Source organism: Dasypus novemcinctus, chromosome 1 (assembly GCF_030445035.2).
Source record: "Dasypus novemcinctus isolate mDasNov1 chromosome 1, mDasNov1.1.hap2, whole genome shotgun sequence".
In the NCBI taxonomy this organism is placed as follows: domain Eukaryota; kingdom Metazoa; phylum Chordata; class Mammalia; order Cingulata; family Dasypodidae; genus Dasypus; species Dasypus novemcinctus.
Window position 1 is genome coordinate 168,747,539 of NC_080673.1, and position 18,681 is coordinate 168,766,219.

The 18,681-nt window shown below is 39.6% G+C and overlaps 1 protein-coding gene across 2 annotated transcripts in view; it reads right to left on the reverse strand.

Annotated features, from left to right (window-relative positions):
* The window catches only part of PGM2 (phosphoglucomutase 2), a 33,856-nt gene extending 16,031 nt beyond the window's left edge, over positions 1–17,825 (reverse strand). Inside the window, exons 1-10 of one of the 2 annotated variants that reach the window (XM_058299782.2) lie at positions 17,393–17,825; positions 14,677–14,844; positions 12,537–12,643; positions 8,504–8,588; positions 6,614–6,697; positions 6,302–6,495; positions 3,285–3,474; positions 2,470–2,567; positions 1,200–1,380; positions 1,017–1,110 (exon numbers count right to left, since the gene is read on the reverse strand). In XM_058299782.2, coding sequence (XP_058155765.1) covers positions 1,017–1,110; positions 1,200–1,380; positions 2,470–2,567; positions 3,285–3,474; positions 6,302–6,495; positions 6,614–6,697; positions 8,504–8,588; positions 12,537–12,643; positions 14,677–14,844; positions 17,393–17,485 — 1,294 coding nt within the window. In that variant the 5' untranslated portion in view covers positions 17,486–17,825. Of the gene's footprint in view, positions 1–1,016; positions 1,111–1,199; positions 1,381–2,469; positions 2,568–3,284; positions 3,475–6,301; positions 6,496–6,613; positions 6,698–8,503; positions 8,589–12,536; positions 12,644–14,676; positions 14,845–16,483; positions 17,262–17,392 lie in introns of those variants that run through there. The other variant, XM_071217067.1, reaches the window with a different exon arrangement.
* Between the last annotated feature and the right edge of the window lie 856 nt (positions 17,826–18,681).

Genomic DNA, 18,681 nt, shown 5'->3' on the forward strand with positions numbered 1-18,681 from the left:
ATACCAACAGTTCTTGTTACTTAAATTACTCTTCTTGACACCTGGCCTAAACTTCTCTGTGTAGTTACTGCATCTCCCCAACTAGATCAATATAAGCTGCTATGGCTAAGGCCAGCGTCATCCACTGCTCTCAGAGTCTGTGTATAGCAGATATGCAATAAATATTTGGTAAATGAATGTCAGAAAATCGAGGAGGGAAAAATCCTCTTTTTTGAAAAATAAAAAGCTATAGAAAGACAAGACTGTCAAATCTGATAACAAAAGAGCAAAAGCTGCACTACACCCTTTATTCACTAAATTAAACTAATACTAATGTGCTTGTGTTGCAAGAGATATCCAGATGAGTCAGAAGAATATGGATGTGTGGCAAGTATAATGTATAACTGTTTTTACTAAACTCATGGTTAAAATATTCCCAGCACCAATATCTGAATTTTAAATTTCTATAGCTAGCTCTCCTTTCTGCTCCTATTGACAAACAATCTTGGACAAGGTTTTCCAGGCATTCTGGTTGGAGCAGGAGCTACTTTTTGGTAGCCATCACTGTGCTCAGAGCACCACAACCACGCCAACTTCTTTCCCTCTCACAGACCTCAGCATCCACCCTCGTGTCGTGCTTTCAGAAGGGAGGTGGAAATATTCCACCTGGATATCAAGCACCACTGTTGAGGGAACCCTGCTACTCCCTATATAGGTGGATTCCTAAGCTACCAGCAGCCATAGACAAAACATCACTGTTTTCAATCATCCAGAAAAAGCATTCCCCCTTTTAAATTAATGGCTTGGATATTGTATTAATAAGATATTCCTTCTAGGAAAAAAAAAGATCTGAGATGCTAGAGTAAGACAGCTCAACTCAAGGAATAGTTATGCAAGCATCACAGAAGTAAAAGCAAAGGAAAACGTATGGTCTTGGTTTTCATGATTTACCTTTTGAGCCCAAATCTAAATCCCTTTCTCATTTATTTATATTCCATATATTAATCGATTCCATCATCATCATTATCACTTCTTACCAATAGCTTCCTCAAATGCAAATAAAACATTCTTCCCTTGGTCTATTAGTTGTTTGGCTCTGTTTCCCATCCACTTAAAGCCAGTTAATGTTTCCTAAAGGGAAAATCCAAAAATAAAGACATGCCTTAGATCTTCTACAGAGCAAAAGGAAGTGACAGGGGCTCATCTCACCAACACCTCACCTCAAAATGAAAACCCTCCTTTAAGGCAATGGCCCGCAAGATTTTGGAGGAGACGGTGCTGGATAACATGTATGTATCTTTGAGGGCGCTGGGATCTTGGTTCTTTTCTTTCCAAGAAGTAAAGAGCCACCAACCCAAAAGGGCTCCCAACTCATTGCCTGAAAATACTCTCCATTCACCGCTGAAAGAAAAAAAAAATCATTTCGAAGATCTTAAGAAAAACACTAAAAGTCATCAGGACAAGACAACCTAGCCAAACATGGATCAAAATAGTGTCTCCAAGACTAAGCTTGTTATTCACCACCTTCAAATAACTGCTCAGAAACGTGACTGCCGCTCCACAAACATCTGACCAGCTACCATGCATCAGCCAGTTTGCTTAGACAACAACCCTGCTTTTGAATATAAAATAAGTACATCAGTGATGACACTTAATGTTTTTAGTTCTCTGTAAAAGAATATGCTGGCAAAATCATTCCCACACTACCCAAGTGTGAAATAACTTTGTGTATCTCAATTTTGGGCCAGGTCAGAATCGCAGATCCCGAGAGGCTGACAGTTCAGCATTTTAAAAAAGCAAGCCCAGTCCTAAAACAGACCACCAGGGAGCAGATGTGCATTGGAAGTTCCTCTCTATAGTCCAGATGGCTACAGGTAAATCTCACCTATCAGCATGCATTGCATTTGCTTAACTTTCTAAAAATGGATATAGAATTTAACCATTTTTATCATAATCTAAAACCCTAACACTTCATCAGCACCCCACTGCCCACAAAATATCACACACACTCGTTCCCCATATTAAATGACTTAGACTTTCCCCCCACTTACTTGCTACTCCTCTGTACAAACTCTGTGATCGAACTTGTCTCAAAAACTGTCAGAACCCCACAGGGATCCCTCATAGGTCTTCTCACCTTCTCAACATTTCCTTGAAGATCTGGCTCTTTACCAAATGCTTTAGCAAATAGCAAACTAGAAAGCCAGCACCAAGCCAAGTGCTTTGTTCTCATTAGGTATTGAGTCATTAATTACAATGAAATCAATTATAAAATGAGGAAAGAATTATAACAGTAATTTCAATATCAAATACATACTGGGCTGATTTACTCTTATGACCCATATATCAGCAACCTGCTCTTTGACAGGGGCTCGAAGGAGGGTTTAGGGACACGATAAGGAGAAGTATTTCCAAATAGGTTCTGTCTCCCCAGGAACATTTTACCTCTGAAAGTATTTCTATTTTATAGACCATCTCAACTGATTTTACCTGTCTTGCTTCTCTGCTACAGCAAGTCTATCAGCATCTGGGTCATTTGCCAAAACAATTTTGGCCTTGATTTTGTCAGCTAAACCAAAAGATAAAGTCTGAAAAAGAGTTTGAAAATGGAAAATTACTTACACCAAGAATCAGGTACATTATCACCTTTAAAATCTTTTAGCTCTTGAAGAGAGAAAAGAGGACTTTCCCAGAACTAAGGGCCGAATTTTATTTCTCAAATAGGTCTAGGGTAGTCACATATTATCTTTTTAAGCCAGAGGTCAGATGATGGGACAGTCAACGTGTGCCCCACCACTGCCTGTGTGATTAACTCCATGTCTAACAGCATGAGTGGGGATGGACTGGTATTTCCAGGCTTTCACCATGGCATGAACCTCACAAATGAACTAAAATAAACCAACTACCTGAATATCAGCACTACCCTAACCTTTATAGAGTTTACAGACACCATAACTTAAATAGCACTTCTTCATACCAGAAATAATGAAAAGGAATAAAACTCATAATATGATAAACTTCCATTCTATTACTGTTTCTTTTAGGCATTAGGTGGCATAGTACATTAAATGTAAATTTAATTAATCAAGTTAAATTTGAAACACCTTTTATTTAAATTTCAGCTCTTGTGTCCTGACATTAAGCAGTCTAATTTTAAAATTCCTTTAAGAAATGAATAACTAACAGATGTAGTTCCAATCATGAAAACATCTTTTTCAGCACACCAAAAACACCAAACAACTTATTTTACTTGCTATTCCTAGTTTTGAATATAATAGGCAGATTTTATGATTAAAAAAATTTACCAAGACCCCTTTACCCTCTTCGGGATTCGGGTACTTCACGGTTGGAAACTCGGGATCGGGATCTTTCTGTTCAGGAACAGCCTGGGGAGGAGCAAAGTCAAAGGCTTTGAAAGCCGACTGCACGAAGTCGTGACCCACGCCATGCACAGAAGTGTGCACAAACTTCACCGTGGTCTCCCGGTTCAGACTCCTAGAATCAGACACACCATGAAAAATGAAACACTATACAAATAAGGCTCTCAAACCAAGAAGGTTTGCAAAACCAGATTCTCAAGAATGTAAGGAATCAATGTATTAAGAATGTCCAAGACAGATGCATCTCTAACTCCATTAAAAAAACTGTAACAAAATGTATTCACCGTCCCAAATATACACATACATCACCCTACAAGATATTCAAATTTTTAATTTCACGGTATAGTTATTTTCAGCAAATCTGCATATGGATTTTGTTTTCTGGTGTAGCTTTCACGTCTAGGGTGGGGTAAACGAAAGAACCCTGGGGTTCAGCTTCCAGGACAAGACTCAACGGCTGGATCGACGGGTGGCTGCCCATGGCAGGCAAGCTGGAGCCAGTGCTCCACATAATCCTCACTAGCTTCAAAACTGCCTTTGCGAAATGTTCCTTTTAACCAACGTGATGGAATATCTCATGGGGAAAAAACCCACTTTTTCTCTGTCAAGTGACAATACTATTTGGCAAAGTGCCATGCTCTAGGGACTTAATATAGAACAACAATATACATCAAATTAAGAGTAAAAATTGCACAAAGGTAAACAAAAAGCTTTTAAAAATTCCAATGCTCTGATTGCTAGAATCTTGGTTTTTTCCTCATTTCTTTGGAACTCAATAAATGAACAAGTTTTTCTCTAAGAACAAAAACAAGCATACCCTTTAAAACAAAGTACACCTGGAGAAAGAGGCATGTGAGAAACTTATCTAGGAATAATAAAATGCATTATAAACCTACAGTAATTATTACTAGAGTTGAAAAAAAGAAAGGCAAATTAAAGGAACAGAATAGTCCAGAAGGAGATCTATTTTCAAATGGGAAATGTGTATCAGAAGCACAGAGGTAAATGAGTATGTTCCAGACACAGGTTACATGAATCTGAATCCTGGGGTCTGCCATTTCCAAGCTATGCAACTACTGATTATTTACTTAACCTCTCTGTGTCTCAGTTTTCTCATCTATAAAATGGCAATACACCAGAAACTACCCTCAGTATGACTGTAAGGATTAAAATGAAGTTAATTTAATTAGTACAATGTAACAGGACTATAATTATCTGATATTAATAAGCACTCAATTAATGTCAGAAATTGTTTGATAAAGGTGGCATTTCCAATCAGTCAAAAAAAGATTATTTTTCAATTTATGATTTTTATGCAAACCCTTTGGGGAGAAAAACCTAATCTGGTTTCTTACTTCATGCTTTATACAAAATTAAAAATTATCAGTGACTCAAAGATTTAAACATACAAGATATAAACATGAAATTCTAGGAAAGAACAAGGGGAATTTTTTTTTTTTTTGGTAATCTTAAAGTAGATTAACTCTTCCTAAGTATGATGTAAAACCCAGAAGCCATAAATGAAATGACAGATAAACATTTTCAAAAATTTTCAATATTACTGTCATCTAGATAATTGGTAAAAATTATAAAGTTTGATAATACCCAGTCTAGGTAAAAATGTGTGGCTCATATACTGTTATCATATACTGTTGGCAGGAACATCAACTGGTGTAACATTTTTAAAGAGCAATTTGTTTACTGCTATCAACTTTGTAAATGCATATACAATTCTGCTGCCAGAAATTTATCCTATGGACATATACAGTCAAGTAATCAAGGAATTGTGCATAAGAATGCTTAATCCAGTGCTACTTGGAGTAGGAGAAAACTGGAAACTCCCTTGGTCTTTGGGGTCAAATCAGAGGGACAGAGTGAAGGTTCACAGATTGTGTTCTGTTTATACTACACACATTAAAAAAAAACTGGTTCTCAACATTCAGAAATCAGGAGATTTCACGTACAAAATCTAGGTCTTCAGTTTCTCATGGAGGAAAAAATATCATGTCATTAGCCAATTCTGGACCCACATTCCCACAATGCAACACTCAGCTAGCACCAAGTATGGTCGTTCCCTTTAGATGGAGTTTGTGTTCTATATTCTACATAGAAGCTGCCACTCCCAAGTGACCTAACAAATACAATATTAGAGACCGCTTAGAAATTTCTTTTGTTTAATCAGTTAATCAATTGCAAGGAGGACAATAAAGAGTGAGGGGACTTCCAGATTATTAGAGAAGGTCAACAATGCCATTCAGCTAGTCTGCTTCTTACTGTCACTTGGATGCATTGTCTGTGTCACTGGCTTTAATAAATAGGTGCAGAGGGATTAAAATGAATGAGTCAGTTCCAATAGGGGCTTATAGAGAAAGGTATCTAACACAAATTAACTGGGGGAGAAAGGCACAGAAAAAAACTATAGATACTATACTTCTCTGTATATGTGTGACATACATTGTACATAAATATGCTTTCAGATGGACAGAAAAAAATTGTAGAAAGACATGAGGAAAATGCCAGTGTTTCATATTTGATACCTTTCAGCATGATTCTTTTCATGCACATGCACACACAGACATATATATGAATATACAGGAAGGGTCAGCAAAACATGCCTGTGGGCTGACCACCTGATTTTATAAGCAAAGATTTTTTAAATGCAGCCACACTTGCCTTCACTCATTTATGTATTATCTATGGCTGCCTTTTATGCTACAGTGGCAAAATTGAGTAGCTGTGAGAGTCTGGCTGGCAAAGACAAAAATATTTACTATCTGGCCCTTTAAGAAATATTTACCAACCCCTAACCTACAGCCACTAAAATCAGTTGCAGCTGCAGTCTATACACCAATTTAAAAGAGAGATGTAATGAAACTGATGGAATTTGGCTGAATAAAATTAATTTAATTCATTTGAGGTGAGGGAAGATACAAACCATTTACCTATGAAAACAATATTTCTTAAGGTCTTCAAAGTAGTCCTTGTAGATGGAAGCACTTGGGTCATGAAGAAGTGAACTGCCATCAATTAAAGAATCATCCCAAGCATTAGGCCATGGCTCAAGATTTTCTTCAATAGCTTTAGAAATCCCTTTATCATGAGGAGAGATGATCTGAGCTCCATTGTCCCAATAGACCTAGAGAAGGCAGTGATACATCCAGAAGATGTCAGGGTTAATGGGAAAAACCTCAGTTACCTATGTCCCCAAGCGGTAAAAGTGTAAGATTTATACAGAAGGAAAAAAAGTAAAATACCTTATAACCATTATCCTGTTTTGGATTATGAGAGGCAGTTATCATGATTCCAGCACAAAGTTTCAAATGGGATACTGTATAGGGCTGAAAAAGAGTAGGTAATAAGACCAAACATTTTTAAACAAAAAAATTAGATATGCTTAGAATGTCTATTATATAATGTTTATTTGAATGAACTCTTTTAAAAAACATAATATTAAATATAACGTATCATTCAATATTTTGAGCCATACCTAAGCAGTATAATCTTATTACCCTTGAACTAACTAGATGCTCAAAATTCCAGGAGGTATACCCAAATAAGAAAGGTGAGTGTTTTTCTAGGTGCTGCCTTTTCACTCTGTCTTTTACTTGGTAGAGCTGGGAAAGTCTTCAAACAAACAGATTGCCTAATCCTCCATTTCACATTCTTTGAAGCCTTCTGTTGAGGACAGGAGCTCTTGGCTGCAGCTTATCCTCCACGATTCCCTTCTCCTCTTCTTTCTGTATACTTGCTTGTAAGGAACAGGTTGAGAAAAAAGTTGAAGAGATGGAGTGTTCTTATACCTTGCTCATTTAGGTTCCACTCCAGGAATAAATATGCTTCCCTTATATTTCCACTCACCTCCATCTTTATAAGACTTCCCAAAATGGGGGATGTGGGGGTTGTCATATTCCCCCTCTAGAGGCATATTAGATTTACCATGCATAGGCAATCTGAGATTTTAGCCATCTGTCTCTCTCTATCCTCCCACCAAGAATCACCGCAATCATTTGTCCTCTTAGGAGTCTGTCACATCCCTCAGGGGTGTTGGGCAAAGAAAAGAAGAGAACCACTCCACTGTGTTAGAAAACGTTTAGGACACATTAAGTTAATTCATGTGTCTGATTTAAAAAATAAGAACTTATCTAGTATAGAACACAATTACAGGGCTGAAGATATTATAATTTGTAATAGTGAAACTTGAACTAAGCTTTGATACTTGAACTTAATGTGACATTGAGTGTCTACTGGATGAGTTATGTTCTACAAGGTGCTGCAGCTACCCGTCAGTGCACTGGAGACAGCAAACATAAAACTAGGGCAACTTACTTCTCCTATAGTTATACTGTCCTATTTTTGCTTGATGTTAGTTAACTGCATTAGAATCGTGTTTTTGGCTTAATTTCTAAAAATATATATTCTCAGCATCTTACCCAACTCTTTAAAAGTTCTATTTAAATGCAACAGCTCTCACAGTATTATTGACCGTTTCTTCAGATTTAATAAAAGTCTTATTAGTGATTGCCGGGGGCTGGGGAATGAGAGGAACAAAATGGGAGTGTTTGCTAATGAGAATGGGGTTTCTTTTGGGGTGATGAAAATGTTCTGGAATTAGATGACAGTAATAGTTGCTTTGTGAGTATACTAAACACCATTGAATTATATATGTGAAAGGGTGAATTTACAATATATGAATTATATCTTAATAAAAAGATAAGTGATCCAGAACAACAACAAAAAAAGCTGGCACACCAACTTCTCAAAGGTATTCATGACATGAAAAGGTTTGAATTAATTTCAGATTTAGACCCAAGAAGTATCCTAACTGTGCTAATTTCAGGGGGAAAAAAAGAACTGCAAAACCAAATTAAAAAACAAAACAAAAGCTTGCTAGCTTGCTAAAAATACCTTTAGAATGCAAGCAAAAGAGAAAGTGTATTTTTAAAAAGTCAGTTCTGATGAATCAAAAGTTGAATCACTAGGATATGGGAGAAACAGTCCTGGAAAAAGAGAACGTCTGCTAAACGCCAAGGAGCTCTTTAGTCATTCAAATACCCAAATCCCAATAACACTAAGTACTGTTAAAACGAGCCATGTCTAGTCCCTAATCAGGTGACAGGAAATTATAAAAGGATATGGTTACTTACCACAAAGGGCGTTGGAGTTATATCAGAAAAGAGGTACACAGGAATCCCCTGACTGATAAACGTGGTTGCAGCAAGCCGGGCGAACCTGGAAATGCAGAGTGACATGGGAGAGGACAGTGAGCGGTCAGGACAGCAGGTGATGGTAAAGAAGGAAACAAATGCCTGAACGCTTCTTCAGGCTGCATACGGCACAAAGATCAAGACCAACGTTTATTATGAAGTATTTTCCTTGGCCTAGAACATGAAAGCTGCAGCAACCTTAAGCATCATCTCCTTCCACTCCTTTGTCTTACAGAAAGCTGACTAAGGCCGAGGAAAGCCAGGTGACCTGACCCATGTCCAGCACTCAGCAGCTGAGTCAAGCCTGTACCCAAATCTCCCGTCTCTCTTAGTGGGCCTTAGGCAGGGTGCATTCTGTACCCCCTGGGTGACATGTCTAGAGACATTTTTAGTTTCATACTGAGGCTATAGGGGGAGAGGGCTACCAGCATCTTGTGGGTAGAGGCCAGGAATGCTAATAAATACCCTAGATGCACGGGACAGCCTCGCACAGCAAGGAATTATCAAGGCTGGTACAAAGTCACATGTGAACAGTGCTGCGGCTGAGAAGCCAAGTCTCCACTATCACAATCTACCATATACCCTGCAGACTAGACAAGCAATGATTACATATTATCTTATATAAAATCACCAGGAACCCAGGGACAACGTATATACATCTTGGCTCCAATCAGACTGTAAGTCCTTAAAATATATGACAAGTTTTTGATGTTTCTCAGCTTCCACAGCATCGGTCTAAGGTAAAACACAAAGCATACCATCCAATCTTTCTTCATGCTTGAGGTAAAATACTTAACCACAAATAAATGAGCAATATACTTCCAATGAACAATGCTATATCATTACAGGAAAAAACCACCAGATCATTCTTTCTCTCCCCAGATATTACTTGGGCAACGGCTCCATAGAACACTATTCCAGGAGCTGATGTGGGTACAAAGAGATCTCTGCACTTTAACAACTCAAGTGGCCAAAATTCCTAAGATCAATGGTAATATAAAAATGTTTTTGACATTTTTAAAAAGTCTCTAAATATGGGAAAGTCATAAAATAATAAAATCCTTCAAAATGATTTTAATTAAAAAGTGAAAAAAATCCAGTTGCATTCAGTAGAAGGCACAAAAGTCACTTTTACCCTCATGAAATATTTATTATGTCTTTAGGCTGACTTTAATAAAGGCACTCTCTTAAAACTGGCAAAGGAGGCACTCAACATGTAAATATGATATATGTACAATATATATATTTTATATATATTTAACATATATATGAGCTAAGTTACAAATGTGCACAGGAAAATATTCATCTTCTCTGCATATGTTTAAGTTGTTTACATTCCCCATCAGAAATTTAAAATTTGAAGATAAAAAGAACTAATAAACATTTCCTTATAGTTCTACAACTACCGTACTTTCCAACTCTTCAGGAAGATTCCATTTGCCCCTCATTAATATTTTACCACGTCCTGGTGTAATATTGATGTTCTGATCTCTAAATATCTTACCACATTATAGGTGATATAAATGAGCACAAGCTCCACTCCAGTCCATCCCATCAAACTCTGGGACTAGGACCATAAGCTTAAATAAAATCAATAACACCAGCCATTTTAAGGAATGGACATGCTCCAAAGGCAGAGCAAGAAGAATCTGCATCTTAACTGATGATGTCAACATACCCAAAAGATGTGTCAACCAGAAGCAGGGTAGATGGTGTAAAATGAAGAAATCTGGAAGCTAAACAGGAAGAGCCAGTAATATATATACACTGTGCCTGTTCTGGCCAGAGGATTCGACACGTCCCTATGTCAGGAAGAGCATGTATTTTGAACAGCGAAATTTCTCACCGTAAAGGAACAAACGGATAGGATTCTCATTCTGATTTATACTACACCACTCTCTTGTGAATATAGCTTATGTACATCAATCCCCAAGAGCCACAGCTTCTCTCCTGGTTTACTGACAGAGAACACATTTTGAGCCTGCAAAGCTAAGACAAAAACCACTTTGGATGCCATCCCTGAGTTCAATCTGGGGGCTGATTGGAGATATTTGTTCCCAACAATACTTCCTCTTAGAGTAGAAGTTCCCGAGGGGAAAAGATTGGGACTCTATAAACTCATACAGTACTCTATAAAGTTAATGAGACTTTTCATTGATATTAAATATCTGCACGTTCTTACAACATAAGAAATGACTAAGACATGCTCTGGAATGATAAAAAATGTTCAATATAATAGGGCAATAACTGTTAAAAAAAAAAAAGGATCACTTAACAGGTAAGAGGAGGGGCCAAATTCAGCCTGCTGCCTATTTTGTAAATAAAGTTTTACTGGAACACAGTCATGCCCACTCATTGACATCATGTCTAGGGTTGTTATTGCACTGTAACAGCAGAGTTGAGTAGTGGTGACAGAGACTATGTGGCCCACAAAATATGAGGTATTTACCATCTGGCCTGTTAGAGACAGTCTGCTGATCCCCAGAGCCAGCATCTTTGTGATTAAATCATAGCTCCTCCTCTAACTTTGTGATCTCTGGGCAAAGAAATCATAGCACATCCCTTACCTTACAGGTTGTTGTTAGGGTTAAATGAGTAAATCTCTAAGTGCCTGGTCCATCAACAGCACACAAATGACTGCTCCTAATATTATCATTATCCTCACCACCATCATACACCTATGGCTATGTAAGAGCGAGTCCCACTGGTTTAGAAATTATAAGATGGCAGCTTGGAGTGGGAGGAGGATCCTGAGGCTTATGCACAGCAGCAGGAAAAAAAAAAAAAGTAAAAGAAAGTGAGAGACAGCTACTACCTTGAAAATTTCTTCATTTAGATGGGTATTGAATTCTAAATCATCTAAATAATTTTATTCCCTGAACTCAAATAAAAAAACAGAATTTGAAAAAGTTGAAAACCACTTACCTCTCATTTTCATAGTTAGTCAATGTAACTAACAAATATATTTTAATAGTCAAGCTATTGAAATGGTGATTAAAAATAAAATCATGGGTGATATCTGGGAGCCCTGTACGATGATATGCATGTTTGTTTTATAAGTTCACAACTTTCACTACACACTTATTGTTTATGTATGTTCATGTATAAATGATACGTCAAAATTTTATTTAAAAAATCAAATCATGTGTTTTAGGAAATATACATGAAAATATTAAGTGTTTAGGGAACATGATATATATAACCTCTCAAATCTTTAGAAAATAGGCAGATAGCTAAATGATGGGTGGAGGGATGGAGAGACAGACGGATGGATAGACAGATGATGGATGGTGGGATGGACAGACAGACAAGATGACTAGATGGATGAATGGAAGGAGGGCCTGATGGACAGACAGATGAAATGATGAATGGATAGATAGAATGGCAGGGCAAATATGGAAAAACATTAAGGTTGGTGAATCTAGGTATCTGAGTGGAGAGTATGCTGTGGTTCCCTGTATGGGTTTTGTATAATTTCTGCAACTGTCCTCTAAGTTTGAAATAATTTCAAAATAAAAAGTTTAAAAAAAAAATAAGTTGGCGGCAGACTTGGCCCAGTGGTTAGGGCGTCCGTCTACCTCATGGGAGGTCCACGGTTCAAACCCCGGGCCTCCTTGACCCGTGTGCAGCTGGCCCATGCGCAGTGCTGATGTGCGCAAGGAGTGCCCTGCCACGCAGGGGTGTCCCCCGCGCAAGGAGTGCACCCCATAAGGAGAGCTGCCCAGCACGAAAGAAAGTGCAGCCTGCCCAGGAATGGTGCCGCACACACGGAGAGCTGACATACAAGGTGACGCAACTAAAAGAAACACAGATTCTCATGCCGCGGACAAAGAAGACGCAACAAATAGACACAGAGAACAGACAACCGGGGTTGGGGGGGAAGGGGAGAGAAATAAATAAAAATAAATAAATAAAAAAATAAGTAAAATCACAAGATATACTATAAAGAATCATTTCCTAAATGCTTAAATACCTTCTGCTGCTGCCTCCACTTGACGGATGAGCACGAGCATCAAAGCTGATCACCACGCCTCTCTGCTTCAGGTCACTGAACTGTTTTTCCAGGTATCTGCAAAATCCCTAAAAATAACCCACAGATTCAAAGAGTATGTATATTTTCATCCATGTTATATATGAGAAAACAGCAGCTCTTCTTTTCTTCTTTACTGTCTATACGTAACAAGCACTGCGCTAGATATTTCATACCTATTATCCCTAACCGCAGATCAGCTGTACCAAGGACTTGCCCAGTTTCAGACACGTGAATAGTGAAGGGGTTTGAACACAGGTGTGGTTAAAGATGATTTAGTGTAAGGGTTGTATGTGTGAGGTTGTCAGCTAAACATGCCTCTGTGAAAGTTTAAACAAAGCCATGAAAGGCAGCAGGAAAGGATAAATCTTCAGACAAAAAAGTGCAACTGAAAGGGAAAAGGGGAACAAGGAGAAAACAGGTTGATGAGGCTAATTAAGAAACTAAAACATTTACCTGCAGAAAATGTAGAAACTTAAAAAGGGAGGAGAGTCCAGACACTGATGACGCCAAAGTGAAAGAAATGTGATTAATATCGTAGGCCACATCTTAGTGGTCCCTACATCTCCTTTCTTGAAGAATCCAGAGGAATAGCTGCATCAACTATTTTGTAAATGCAAGCTTTTCAGGAGCTCTAGAAACATTTTAAGATTGGAATCCTACCTCATCCCATTTTTTAAGTGTAAATGTTCTCTTTTTAAGAAGTGAAATCATTTGCTTGTTGTTTATTTTTTGGTACAACCAGAAAATTGTGGGATATTGAATTATGGGAGGCTTTGATTGTCTTGGATGTCAACTTAACATTCCAGAGTTTGTGGGGTGGGGAGGGAAGCTGTTGGTATATTCCATAATACGCCACATACTAAATGGCAATTTGCAGCCACAGTCATGCACTTCATGTCTTCAACAGTTTAAATTATTACTATTCTCATGTTTTTGTTTTTTTAGTAAAATTGTTTAAGAAAACCACTCCTTCATCTGGACTCTCCCTGTCAGATCTGTGTGTACTCTATAACATCTTTGATCATGAAAGTTCAGTTTTCCAAATACATTTGATATAGGCTGTGAAAAATTAGAAATTTGATGCAACATGTATGATATTCAATCGTGAATCAGTAACAGCTAATGAAAATTTGAAGATATTGGTATTTAATATCTTCCTTCTCTTAAGGAAAATCTGTTTCCAAATTTTAAGCCAGAAAGACACTGGAATAACTTTAGAAGAGAATTACAACTACATAGCTTTTTAGATTTTTGTATTTTTAAGAACTGTGTACAAACTGTTCATAGTATCTGTGTGCTGATCTTCAAAATAACCATCAAAATCTTGACTATGAAAGAAAAAAAATTAGCAGAATAGGCACTTGGTGATTCTGACAGAAAGCCTTTTCAGCACTTTTATTTATTTATACAACCATGGCAAAAATTACAAGGCTATAGAAGTCAGTCAGCTTAGAAGGTAGACTTGCACTGGAATGAAAGCTCCATAAGGTAATATGTCTTAGTCATTATGATATCTCCAATGCCTGGCACGTAGTAGGCACTCAATAAATCTTTTAAAATGAATGAATGAATGATGATAACCGCATGAATTTTTTTTTCTCCTATCTGGTCACATCTTTCTGGTGTGTTGCTTTACCAAGCAGGGGCCTGTGCCTCTCTGCACAGGTTTGGGATGCCTTTTTCTTTTTTAACCAGGAGGTCCCAGGGATAAAACCCAAGTCCACCATATGGTAAAGGGGAACTCAGTTGCTTGAGTCTCAGCCACTTGCATGACTGGATGAGTTTTGAAATAAGTGTTGTTTCAACCAACTGCACAAGCCTGACTTTTTAGAATAAATGGTGATGACTCCCTGTGCCTAAGGGAGTACCTAAGCAGGACCATATGATTTATCAAGAGTTAAGATAAATTAGATTCCATCAACTACAAAAGGGATCTGGTAATACATTGAGAGTATCTATGAATTATAAAATAAACTTTGGGAGTGAGTCAAGAGCCTGCCTCCCACATAAGGTCCTGGGTTTAATCTCCAGTACTTCCTTAAAAAAAAAAAGGTGCTGATTAAAAAAAAAAAGGTGGTACCTGTGTAGTCTGAATGATGGTCAAGTCATTCATGTGAGAAATTCCGGGTCCCATAGCAGCTCGAAGTCCTGCTGTCCCAAACTCCATTTGGGCCCCAAAACATTTTTGCAGTTCTTCTTTCTTACCTTCTGTAACTAAGCGTTTTACTGATTCTAAGGTTAAAGGATTCTGCAAAACAGAAATGGAATACCAGATGCCATCAGGTAAATCAGAGAATGAAAACTTTGAAATACACACACAAAAACACTCACAATAATTCTAACACAGAAAAATTAACATATATATTGCCTTTTCAATGTCCTGATACTTCTGAACTTTGAAGTATGAAGTCAGTTTTTGGGGCAATAAAATGTAAGTATTTTCATTCTTATCATGGCAAGCAGTTTTAGAGGAATGGAACAAGCACTGGATCTGAGAATACCCAGAATGGAATCCCTGCTTCACCACTTACTGACCCCATGAGTTTGGGTAAATTATTTAGCTTTTCAAAGTCTTAATTCCCTCATCAGTAACATGGGAACAACCTAGAATTTCCCTTACATGGTGGTTTTGAGGATTGAACTATATGTAAAATGTTTTTTCTTGCTTGGCACTTAGTTGTAATCAAATGTCACTTTTCTTCCCGAAGGTCCTCAAACCTTCCCAGAGAATGATGAGATTATTTAAATTAAACCCAAACCTTTATTTTGTAGTGTTCTGTACTTTGTACAATGCTTTCACACACCTGGTCAAATCGTAATCTTGCAACAATTCCAAGAGGCAGGCAAGTAACAAAAAATCCATTTTACAGATGAGGAAGCCATCTCCAGCGACTGAAAGATTTACTTAAACTGACAAGCATGAACTTAATGCCCTTTCTACTATATTAACTGCTTCAAATATACAGTATCATGATTCAAGATCATTATATATTCCCTGTTTTCTTTGTACAACAGTTAAAAGAAAATTTTTAGAGAAAAATGACAATCACATACATTGCATATCAGATTGAAGAATTCAGGGAAACAATAAAGTATTTTATTACTAGCTTACAATCATCCTCCAATTAGATGAACTCTCAGGCAAGCAAGCTGTGGCCACATAATTAAACCTTCGAATGCTAGTGAGTGCAATAAAACCTTGGCTTTCTGGAATTAAGCCCACACTTTCAGATTGCTCAGATCCAAGAGGAAACAAATAAAACCCCACCTTTTCGGTTAAAAGAAACAGACACCCAGCAAAGTGCCCAGACTTTCTCCCTGGTTTGTCAGGTGCCCCCAAGGAAGGGCTCCTACCTCGTATAAAAAAGCAGCTCCATAAATATTTGCTGAGTGAGTGAGAAAACACTACAGACCTCAAGATCACATCCAATATCTAGCGAGTCTCTCATTTATAGTGTAGATTAGATAATTGATTGACCTTCAATATCTATAAAAGACCAAGTAAACTAAGAGATATCAAAGGAGACAGACAAGAAGAAAAAAGTGAACAGGTCAGAACCAGCCTTGGAAGTTACCAAAACCGACAGCAGAGAACAGAGCGGAGATGAAGGCAGAGCGGTCTGCCGGGGCTGGCAGGAGGGCAAGCACCTCCCAGGCGCCTCTCCAACCTTGGGACAATCAGGGGAGGCATGTGGGTGGGGGGAGGGGAGCTGCAATGCTTTAGCGAGTGGGAAGCCCACCGGAGTCCCCTGAGCTCATCCGAGGAAGAGGCAGCAGGAGTGAAGCGGCTTCTTCCCCTCCAGGTGCCTGCCTCAAGCCAGAGAACAAATCAGGAAAGAGCAAGAGGAATGGTAAAAAATTGAAAAATAAAAAGACTATCCCCTCACCTCTACCAACAGGAGGTACTCTCTATATACAGATGCCACATTCTGGAGAAGTCAGGTGTTTACTTCTTGAAAGAAAAAGTTTTATGGAATAATGCATATGGAATAACCAAGCCTGAGTTTTAAAAAAAATCTACAAACAGCAAGGTATCAGAAATGGAAACATTTTCCTTTCATTAACAATCACAAGGCTGTCTTTGTTGGGAAAGGAAGAACCACCCAAGGAGTAGCTAGTAACATCCTGGAAACCGGATCTGCAGACATTTCATTTACAGTGGGCAGAGAATTGAAAGATCCGGCATTGAGGGAGGAGCAGGGCCGGCTGCCTCATTTCAGGAGGACGAGACTGAAGTTAGAAAGGAGAGAGGGAGTGATGTCCGGTGCTGGGTCCCAGCTTAAACTCTTTGCTCCAGCACCCAAAGAGAGTGAAGAGGAGAAAAGCTGAAAGTGCTGTGGCCATCTTCTTGGCAAAGTCAGAATGCTGACGAAGGCTACTGAGCCCAGGCGGACAGGAATGCGGGTCTGCCAAGGCCCCAGGAGGAAGAACAGGCGGGATTTTGCGGTGCGTGGGGAGGTACAGCCCACTGCCGAGGACGCGCCGGCGGTCTGAGTGACAGGAGCTCGTGCGCGCCTCGACCCGGCAGACCCGCCACGCTCGCTCCCCGTGCAGCCCGGGCCGGCGCAGTGGGCTGGCTTGGTCCTGTGACAACCTTTCCCGGACAAACTCAGAACCTGCCAGGGGCCTCCGGGCCGGGCCGCCTCCGAGGAGCCCGCCGCGCCCGAGGGAAGGGGCGGGGAGCGCGTGGAGGAAGCCCGGGCCCTGGGTGCAGGAAAGGCGGCGCCGGCGCCCGGGGGAAGGGCCGAGGACCCGGGGCCTCCTCGGGGGCTTCCCAGCCCCCTGCCGCCCCTCACCTTGTCGCGTTGGAGCCACCGGTGGGCCTCCTCCTCCAGCCGGGGGTCCAGGCCAGGGCCGCTGGCCCCGGGAGCCGCCGCCGCCGCCGCCATCCCCGCGCCAGTACCCGCGGGGAGGAGAGGAGAACGCCCTTCCGCCCTGCGCGGGAGGCTGGGGCGGAGGCGGCCCGGGCGGGGCGAGCCGGCTCTAGCAAGCCCCCTGGCTCAGGGGAGGACCGGGCCGGCCTGGGGCTGGGTGGGGGTGCTGGTGGGACCCGCCGCGGGAGAACGTCCTCACCACGACCTCTGAGAGGCCCCGAGGTCACAGCAGTCACCCAGCAGCTATACCCTGAGTTCCAACTGTGCGCCAGGCACCGTGGAGGGTGCTGGAATCCGGGAGACGACAGCCAGGAGTCCAAAATTAGACCTTCAGAGGATCAAGAACATCTTGGAAGAGAACAAAGTGGGAGGATCAGGATAAAAACACTTGTGGAACAGAATGGAGGGGCCAGAAACAAAACCACGTGCGTGGATAGCTTATTTCAGAGGTGGCAGAGCAAGGGGAAAACACTGTTTTAAAAAATTAGTGGTGCTAGGTCAACTCGAAATCCAAGTAGAGGAAAGAGAGAATGAGAGAGAAAGAAAAGAGGGAGTGATTTAAAACTTATGTACCCCAGAAAAACATGTTAAATTTAATCCATTCCTGTGGGTATGAACCTGTTGTAAATAGACCTTTTTTTTTTTTAAAAAAAAAGCAACTTTATTGAGATGTTTTCACACCCCATACAATCCATTTGACATGTGTGTAGTTTCTCTCAGTATAATCAGAGTTGTGCATTCATTGCCACAATCAATTTTAGAACATTTGCATCACTCCAAAAGGAAAAGCCGGGTAACTCTTAGCAGTGACCTCTCAATTCCACTCTCCTTCCCCAGCCCTATGTAACCACTAATCTAATTTTGTCTCTAGATTTATTTATATTTACCTTTAATACAAATAGATTCATACTATTTGCAGTACTTTGTGTCAGGTTTCTTTCATTTAGCATAATGTTTTTTCCTTAATTGTATTTTTTTAATTAGAGAAGTTGTAGGCTTACTTAAAAATCATGAAAAAAATACAGCATTCCCATATACCCCCTCTATCGTTGATACTTTGCATTGGTGTGGTTCTTATGTTACAACTGATGAATGGATATTAAAATATTTTTAACTGTAATCCATAGTGTGCATTAGCTGTATTTTTCTCATATACTACCCTATTATTAATGTCTTGTAATAGTGATGTACATTTGTTATAGTTCCTGGAA